At 39.5% G+C, this 10,284-nt stretch overlaps 1 protein-coding gene across 1 annotated transcript; it reads right to left on the bottom strand.

Annotated features, from left to right (window-relative positions):
* Nucleotides 1-8,477: 8,477 nt before the first annotated feature.
* On the bottom strand, nt 8,478-9,602 carry LOC137258629 (uncharacterized). The gene has a single exon (XM_067796324.1). The coding sequence runs from the start codon at nt 9,600-9,602 to the stop codon at nt 8,478-8,480; it is 1,125 nt and encodes a 374-aa protein (XP_067652425.1).
* Between the last annotated feature and the right edge of the window lie 682 nt (nt 9,603-10,284).

The raw sequence follows: 10,284 nt of genomic DNA, 5'->3' as shown, positions 1-10,284 counted from the left end.
AAGGTAAAAGCTAAGTGCCACGACACCATAGTTTACGACATATTTTATATAAAAATAGTAGTAAATATGGAAATAACATGAATAAAGTACATAAAAGCATAGCTACACAAGCTTACTTTTTTTTTTTTAAAAAAAGACCACCATAAAACTAAAAAGTTTTGGCGGGAAAAAAGGTTTGCCTTCCACCATTATGCTAACCACGTGGCTACCAACAGGGACGGCAAAAGTTACAACAGTTTGACAAGTAAACTGTAAAAAATTATTCCTAATGCGCCCATGCGTCTAATGAAGAAACCATACATACAGTTTGAGCCTCTGAGGTACTCATCTTAGTACTTGTCTTTGTCTTAGGTAAGCAAGAATCTCTGTGAATGCTGAAGCACGTCTGCATAGGCGGGCGACAGAAAAGGAAGTGTTTGCTGGAGGCTATAGTCTGAAGAGTTACCTGCTCTTGGCTGTCACGGGGCCAGGGGCCCTGTAGGGGTGGTCTCACAAGACAAAAATGATGTTTTTTGTTTTGTATATATTTTATTGAAAAAATATAGTTACAACTGTCGCGAGAATTTAAAGAACATTTAAATGCTTATAAGTACCCCAAGGAGGATCTCTATGAAAAAGAATCTTCAAGTCAGAAAGAAGTGAAGAGAGGCAAGCCGGAATCTGAAGGTAAATGACATCATCATCTTAGCATCAACTTCAAGCAGTTAACTTATGGATGTTTTGTGTTATTCTCCGACTATGTGTTGTGCGCACGAACACACAACACTTCGCAGATACACCACTGCACATGAATTTCATGCATGTTTCTGTTATAAAAACGTATTTCGTGATATTACGAAAAGTTTATTGTTAGTCTGTTAGAATATTAGAACTATAGTCAGTTAGAGTGTCAGAGTGTTAGGTTAGTTGAACATTTGTGTGTTGGATGTTAGATTTCAGTCATAATCAGACCTTGATGAGATATTTCAGCTTTTATGCATTGTCTTCAATTCATTAGTTCGTTATATACTCTTCACAAAAAGTAGGGGAACTGGGAGACATATGGGTTTGAATCAATGTTGATACAATAATAATGGATGTTTTGAAAATGCATCACCACATGGATTTCATTAAAGCAAAGCTGTTCGTTCAGTTATCCTCCTTGTTAGGTGACTGGAGTACGACATGAAAATTTCAGGTTTACAATTTTCAGTCAGTAGTTTAACCCTGAACAGAAGCAAGAAAACCATCGGAAAAAATGGTTTACAGGGACTCATCGACCTGCCTGAAAAGTCAAGATTCATAATGACACCCCATGCATGTGTTGGAGGCTCCCACATTGTGCACTTGCTTCCCATGTATTGTGTTTGCATGTGGTGATAACGTGACATGATGCTGCATACACAAGATGAATGCCATTGTGACGTTCCTCAATGGGTTTCTTTCTACCAGACTTCAAAGTTCAGGTTCCCCTACTTTTTTGGAAGAGTATATGTATGAATCAACAAATGAGGGAAAATAAAATATGGGTTACTTTAGAACTTCTTTTGCGTTGTACTTCCACTGCAAATCACAAAGGGATATTAAATTCAAATAAAACAGTACCTCTAGTTGATGTGGCTTTTTATAAAGGCAGCATAATAAATACAATCATTTCATACTGGCTTTTTACACATACATTTACCTCACACATGAATGTCGCTTTCTGATTGGCTAAGTGCTATTCTATTATCTTCAATGTACCCCACTTACAGGCGATGTATTATTTTCAATGTACACCGCTGGGAATTCCGAACTCTTCTGGTACTTCATGGTAGTACTTCTTTGTCTCAAATAACACTGAATCACGCATGAAGCATGGAAATTACTGAAATGTTTTGCAATTGAAAATCGATGAAAAGGGAGATAACTCTAAATCTGTTTACCTTGTGCCATCTGCAAAATGGCGATTTGCCTCGCATTCAACAGATTTGCTTCAAACAGTTTAAAATTAAAATTCAGGTGTTTGGTAAGATAAATACATTGTTCACTGGTCCCTCGGGGTCCATGGGCTCATGAACCCTCGAAGTTTGTTTATGTTCCCCTTGCCACGTTATGTATTCTGGCTGCATACTATTACCTTTCATAGACACATCTTCCCATGTTATGTATTCTAGCTGCATAATATTACCTTTCATAAACTGAAAACTGAGCTATCGTGGATGAATCAGAATCCAGGACAAAACGCTCTAGGATCCATAGTAGGGTACAAGTGCGTTTACGGTCTTATCAAACATCTGGGCAAAATTTTCCAAACATAGATGATGAACCTGATATCTATGATTTTTCGATTGTTAGGGAAACACAATTAGATCTGGATAGTGACAAGACACGGCCTGCACAAACTACTACACATTGCTCTATATCTACATCCAGTAATGCTACAACCTCTGAAAGTGAAGCAAGTGGCTGTAATATAGACCATGTTTGTACAGTACAGTTTCCAAGCAAGGAGTGGTGAGAGTAAGATAGAAACAATGGGAGCAAAGCCTATAAACTTGACGAATGGGCTGAGACGTGTCTCATGTGGCTCTATCATCCTTACTAACTTTACTGTGCCAGCATAACCATGACCTACCAAAAGTCTAGAACACTTTTGGGGACATCCAGAAATATTGACACAGTGTCAGTGTTATCATTTCAGTATAAAAAAGACCATTTTGAAATATTTAGAAATCAAGCACAATGTTGCATCTGTTTTATTACAAGTAAACATTGATGGTTTACCAGTGTTTAAGAGCTCATTCATGCAGTTTTGGACTATTGTAGGACAAATTATGGATGATAAGAATCATCAGCCACATATCATTGGCCTTTATTTCTGTCAGGGACAAAAACTGATAAAAACTGAATACTACCCTAAGTCATGAAATTAATGCATCACGAATTCAACATGAGTCTGAGAGTCTTGTCTAAAATGTGTCATGAAATCATTGTGAGCACAGGAATCTGTGTGGATAAAATGTGACACCCTGAATCTTTGATGTTTAGTTTCTTTGCACACTTCTTATTTACTACATGACCTGAGTAGAGCTTGTTAAGCATGAATGGAAATGAGCTGATGATGTTTTGATCACGTGATTGTTTGCTACTTCTTATCTTATGAAAACATTTATGAATGTAATCCGACTTGGAAAACTTCACAGGTGAGCAAAGATTGCAAAATGATCCTGCGTGATTGGAGAGTGTCCAGTCTGGATGACATGCTTGAATGACTTTAAACAATGACCAGTGATTGTAACCAGTGATAATTACATGTGACTTGAGATACATGTACCTATCATGAGGAAGTGACCTGTAATGGTGTGATGTGTTACATACTATTAATATATTCAGTGGATATCAATTAGAGTCTATGAAATTAGTGCTAATTTGTCAATTAAATTTATGAGAGATGTCTACATTGTTGTATTTTGTATTGTTTTGATGAATGCTAATCTGAAGGCACTGAAGAGAGCCAGAGATTTTCATTCATAAAGTTCTCAATAGTAGACACAAACAGACTGAAACGCATCATTATAATAATGCATTTTTTGCATTAATAAAATGCTTGCATTAATTTCATGATTTACACTATTTAGAAGATTTTGTAAATGAGATGGTAGCGCTTGAAACAGCTGGAATTGGAAATGAAAGCCGACGTGTTGATGTAAAGTTGTATTTTGTATGTGACACACCTGCATCCTCTCTCATCAAGAGAGTTAACGGACATACTGGCTATTTTGGCTGTGATAAATGCATACAACAAGTAGAATGACATTTCCAGATATGACGTTCAGTTTGATGATATTTCTAAAGAACATCACCCAGGGGTTTCCCCTTTCACAGACCTTCAGACTGGCAGGGTTTCATGGCTCAGACTGGACTGTATGCACTTGGTCTGTTGAGGAGTGGTGGAGAAACATACGCTTTTATGGATTAGAGGTCCAGTTGCAAACCCATGACACATAAACACCTCAGCATGTCATAAGATTTCAGAAACATTAAACATTATAAATGCTACATTCCATCAGATTTATGCAGAAAGAAACAGGATTAAATGAGACCGACTGATGAAAGGCTACTGAGTTTATATTATTGTTATTGTACACTGGTCCAGTGGTACTTTCACGAATGTATAGAAACTTTTTTCTCATCTTTGTAGTCAAATTTTACCTCTCTAGGCACAGTCTTTGTCAGACATTTCAAGAGTATGAGAAGACACACTTTGCCATTTTGTGGGAGACTTTTCTGCAATTTACGGTAGAGAAATGGTCATATATTATGTGCATGGAGTAACACATCTCACAGCTGATGTCAGAAAATTTGGACCTCTAGACAATTTTTCAGGATTTTGCTTTGAGAACTTCTTGGGAAAAGTTAAGAAAATGCTTCCCTCTCCTAGTAGTCTTCTTCCAGAAATTATCAGATGCTTTTAGGGGAGAGAGTCAGACACCTAACAAAAGAACCTACTAACACTAGGAAAGGTGACCTGAAGCAACAACACAGTAACGGGCCTGCCTGTCATTAGAGGAGTAGATGTTGTGGGGCAGTATAAAGAGGGCAGTATCTTCTTCCATGAGTTTATGATATCTACTAAAAGGGCAACTAATTGCACGAAGTTCGTAAGATAATTAAACTTTCTAATTCTGATGTTAGCATTATTTTCAAGAAGTTCAGAAATTTGGACAATTATTTTGACTAACCTCTTCAATTTTCACAAAGAATACGAAATAGTATCTGTAATAACTTTTTCTAAACATTGAAAAGAGACACTTGTGGGGGCTATTACATGTGTAATCTAATTTGCCTAGCAACAAAATAATTTCACCACTTGAACTTTTTGTAAACAAAATCGACACTTTGCCACAGGAGATGTATTACATAATACCTGTCACCAAAGACAACAACGTGGCACTTGTCCCAGAGACATGGATCACTGCAGAAAACAAGAAGAGCCACTGGCCACCATTCTGCATTCAACAGAGGAATGTCGGAGTGGTGCAGACTCTAGTCTGCGACATGGGCACTCTTCCACATCTACAGCAGCTAGTCTGCCCAACAGAGAGACATGGGTAGTCTTCTACATGTATGGCAGCCAGTCTGCTCAACAGAGAGACATGGGTAGTCTTCCACATGTACAGCAGCCAGTCTGCCCAACAGAGAGACATGGGCAATCTTAGACATCTAAGTCAAGTACAGTAGCCAGTCTGCCCAACAGAGAGACATGGGCAGTCTTCCACATGTACAGCAGCTAGTCTGCCCAACAGAGAGACATGGGTAGTCCTCCACATGTACAGCAGCTAGTCTACCCAACAGAGAGACATGGGCAATCTTCCACATGTACAGCAGTTAGTCTGCCCAACAGAGAGACATGGGTAGTCTTCGATATATAAGTCATGTACAGCAGCTAGTTTGCCCAACAGAGAGACATGGGCAACCTTAGACATCTAAGTCATGTACAGCAGCCAGTCTGCCCAACAGAGAGATATGGGTAGTCTTCCACATAACAGACAGCATTGTACATGGGCAATCTTCCACATGTACAGCAACTAGTCTGCCCAACAGAGAGACATGGGCAATCTTCCACATGTACAGGAGCTTGTCTGCCCAACAGAGAGACATGGGTAGTCTTCGATATATAAGTCATGTACAGCAGCTAGTTTGCCCAACAGAGAGACATGGGCAACCTTAGACATCTAAGTCATGTACAACAGCTAGTCTGCCCAACAGAGAGACATGGATAGTCTTCCACATGTACAGCAGCTAGTCTGCCCAACAGAGAGATATGGGTAGTCTTCCACATGTACAGCAACCAGTCTGCCCAACAGAGAGACATGGGCAATCTTCCACATGTACAGCAACTAGTCTGCCCAACAGAGAGACATGGGCAATCTTAGACATCTAAGTCATGTACAGTAGCTAGTCTGCCCAACAGAGAGACATGGGTAGTCTTCCACATGTACAGGAGCTAGTCTGCCCAACAGAGAGACATGGGCAATCTTCCACATGTACAGCAGCCAGTCTGCCCAACAGAGAGACATGGGTAGTCTTCCACATGTACAGCAGCCAGTCTGCCCAACAGAGAGACATGGGCAATCTTCCACATGTGCAGCAGCTAGTCTACCCAGTAGAGAGACATGGGCAATCTTCCACATGTACAGCAACTAGTCTGCCCAACAGAGAGACACGGGCAATCTTCCACATCTAAGTCATGTACAGCAGCAGTAGGTTTTACACTGTTGTCGGCTCACTGATGATATTTTCGTGGTCAAATCATCACATTGTTTGTAATTGTTCATTCAACGTTTGAAGCAAAGCCCCTATACTGTTAAATTTGTTATTATGGTTTAGTTCTGAATAATGAAGTAATGTTTACTTTCAGCTTCCTGTGAAAGTCAAGAATGAAATTGCTGAAGAAACTTCAGATTTACCCACAGGGGACGACGTGGACATCCTTGTCCAAAAGAAAAGGTGAGATAAGATACGAAGAAGAATTAGAGAATTTTCATACAGACTGATTTTCATGACAATGCATCACAACACAAATTCATGATATCTTACTCTAATAATCCTTTCTGTATGAATCCATGAGCTTGGTCTTTGGACATGTTATTTGTTCTTGGCAATAATATCTAAAGGAAGAATACATAACATATGTATTTATGTTCAATAAATGAGATATGTAATGTTCTGTTATATTTCATTTAGGCTGAACACTCATTATATTCTGAGTACTGGCAAAGAATTGAATTGAAGATGAAGAAGAGAGCAAGAAAAGAAAAAGCAGATAATCCCTTCTTTCTGTTCCATCTTCTAGTGGTACAAATCAGAGATACATAGGCCATGTACCCTTCCACCAAGGAGGAACTTGCAGGTTCATGTTAGATTATCTCAGTGAAGGTACATACACCAACCTTTGGACACACCACCTCGGCCATGTACCCCACCACCCAGATATTGATGACACATCAAACCCAAGACAGTACATACACCATTCTCTGGACTCAACACTTCAGCCATGTATGCCACCACCAAGCAGGAACCTGCAGGTTCATGACAGATCACCAACTTCTGAACGCACCACCTTGACAACAAACACCACCAAGTGATCGAGGTATGAAACTCCTGTTGTATAGAACCAAATCTCTTGTAAAGTTTTCAAATGAGTATTTCTTGTCTGAGTAAGGGATAGTTTGGTTCATGGATAGCTGTAGACTTGTCAAGCCAACAAATGAAAGTGTAACTTACTTTTCCATTATTTAAACATGACTGTGTGAAGATGTTAAATGATAAAGTAACATATGGATCAAGAATTATTCCTGTAACTTTTTGTGTCTATACTGAATTGAATATGGTATGGTCTAGGATTCGTGCAGATGCAGATGGTTGCCATCGAGACCACCACAAGAAATGTGGAAGAAAACTGGAGACTGCTGCAACATCAGGATAATGCCAGCCTCAGCACATGAAAATGTTGGACCCAGTATTCAGCTGCCTCTGAAACCTAAGGAGGAACTAACCCTGAGGAAGCTGTGGATGATTCTCCACACATTTGGCACATATTTCATAGAAGTAATCATCGAAGTAATTAATATATCATTGCAGATTCATGCTAATGGATTAATTTAACAGCTCCAAAATGCAATACAATGGTTATCTCTTTCTTTACCTAGGGTTGGGAGTTACCTAGAGGTACTACTTTGATTACATTTAGGGCTTTAACAGGTCTTATTTTCAACTTAACATTCCATTCTAAGGAGCATTTATTTTATTTCATACAAAATTTAAGTTTTCAGGTTCACAGTCTAGGCATTAAAGGGGGCTGAATGTGAAGGAAAGTGTTGGGGGGATCCTCCCAGAGATTTTTTGAATACCAACACATCCTGACCATAAACTGGAATGGAAGTCCAGGGAAAACCACTTCTAGAACTTTGGTGAGATGGCAGAATGTCATTATAGGCAGGTATGATGAATTATTAATGATTATGGTAAGTGCAGTACTTGGAACAATGAAACAAATACATGTGGTGCATTGTGAACATTAACTTAGACCAACCAAACTTGTTCTCAGTGTTTCATTTAATGCATGTACCCCTTTGTAATACATAGCCATTTGAAACTAGGATCATTTGTTTAACAACTTTTATTGTAAGTTGGATAAAATTCTAAGATTTAAATGTTCAAATGGCAAGGTAAAATTATGAGGAGTCACTGTGTTAATTTCATTTTATTTCATTTACCTTTCTGAATAAATTCAAATACATTGATATGTTTTCACTGCAAAAAAGACTATAGTGGCATGCCTCCCTCCTAATAGATAGAGTTACCTCCACTTGACATGACTTCACACCATTGTTGTTTGTAAAGCCTCATTGTTTTCTAGAGGTTCGGGGGATAATTGGGGGTTGGGCAGGACACATACCACATAATCCAGAGGTAGGTTTACTGACAATTACTAACAATAGATATAATTGTTCCTAATTATAGCATAAACATTCCCTTTGGATTATGGTTTCCTGAATCCCACAAATGGAAGGAGGGCATTCTCTACAAGCATCATCCTCTAACATACCACCAGTCAACTGATTACTCATGGAAGTAGGGCAGTCTCTACAAGCATCATCCTCTAACATGCCACCAATCAACTGATTACTCATGGAAGTAGGGCAGTCTCTACAAGCATCATCCTCTAACATGCCACCAGTCAACTGATTACTCATGGAAGTAGGGCAGTCTCTACAAGCATCATCCTCTAACATGCCACCAGTCAACTGATTACTCATGGAAGTAGGGCAGTCTCTACAAGCATCATCCTCTAACATGCCACCAGTCAACTGATTACTCATGGAAGAAGGGCAGTCTCTACAAGCATCATCCTCTAACATACCACCAGTCAACTGATTACTCATGGAAGTAGGGCAGTCTCTACAAGCATCATCCTCTAACATGCCACCAGTCAACTGATTACTCATGGAAGAAGGGCAGTCTCTACAAGCATCATCCTCTAACATGCCACCAGTCAACTGATTACTCATCGAAGTAGGGCAGTCTCTACAAGCATCATCCTCTAACATGCCACCAGTCAACTGATTACTCATGGAAGAAGGGCAGTCTCTACAAGCATCATCCTCTAACATGCCACCAGTCAACTGATTACTCATGGAAGAAGGGCAGTCTCTACAAGCATCATCCTCTAACATGCCACCAGTCAACTGATTACTCATGGAAGTAGGGCAGTCTCTACAAGCATCATCCTCTAACATGCCACCAGTCAACTGATTACTCATGGAAGAAGGGCAGTCTCTACAAGCATCATCCTCTAACATGCCACCAGTCAACTGATTACTCATGGAAGTAGGGCAGTCTCTACAAGCATCATCCTCTAACATGCCACCAGTCAACTGATTACTCATGGAAGAAGGGCAGTCTCTACAAGCACCATCCTCTAACATACCACCAGTCAACTGATTACTCATGGAAGTAGGGCAGTCTCTACAAGCATCATCCTCTAACATGCCACCAGTCAACTGATTACTCATGGAAGGAGGGCAGTCTCTACAAGCATCATCCTCTAACATGCCACCAGTCAACTGATTACTCATGGAAGTTGTCACAGGAACATGTTTACAGAATCTTGACAATATGCAGCCATGATGCATCATTCTTCATCTTTAGAACATTAATGATCTGTGCTGAAAGTGAGTTGAAGTCTATTAATAGTAGACTGACTGCCGCAAACAGGCACTTGTTGCTGCAAGCAGACACTTGTTGTTGCAAGCCCCGAGATAAAGAATCTTTAATCTGCCATCAGGGGAAGTCCTCTGTGACATGTGAAGACAAAAGAACTATGTTGTATAATGCTATCAACAAAGTAGATGAAGTTTTTTTCTACAAAGGAAAGATTGTTTACAGTTGTAGAGGACTTACTGGTATGTGAGCTATGACTGCATTTTGTGCAGGGCGTTGTCTTTTCTGGACCTATCAGATTCCAGATATGTGACATTACGAGATTAATCCTTGTGGAATCTTATGCAGTCATTTATTCCTTCGTCACCCCTCAGTCTTGTCTGTAACCTTGCTGTTTGGCTTTTCCACGAATTACATGAGTGAACACAGGTGTAATTGGTTGAGTGAAAGCATGCAAAAAACTCACCACCTAGGGCTAATGTAAGCAGATTGTGTCCCTGGTAATTGCATCTATGTTTTACTACTTCAAAGACCATGCAGTCATCATCTGTAACAGATGTTTTGATTCGGTTTCCCCGTTCCTTAACATTGTTTTTG

This window comes from Haliotis asinina, chromosome 12 (assembly GCF_037392515.1).
Source record: "Haliotis asinina isolate JCU_RB_2024 chromosome 12, JCU_Hal_asi_v2, whole genome shotgun sequence".
In the NCBI taxonomy this organism is placed as follows: Eukaryota; Metazoa; Mollusca; class Gastropoda; order Lepetellida; family Haliotidae; genus Haliotis; species Haliotis asinina.
This window is presented reverse-complemented; position numbering and strand designations above follow the sequence as displayed.

What these genes read in the sequence shown, in the direction of transcription:
- LOC137258629 (XM_067796324.1), bottom strand. Translation starts at nt 9,602, where the DNA reads ATGAGTAATCAGTTGACTGGTGGCATGTTAGAGGATGATGCTTGTAGA.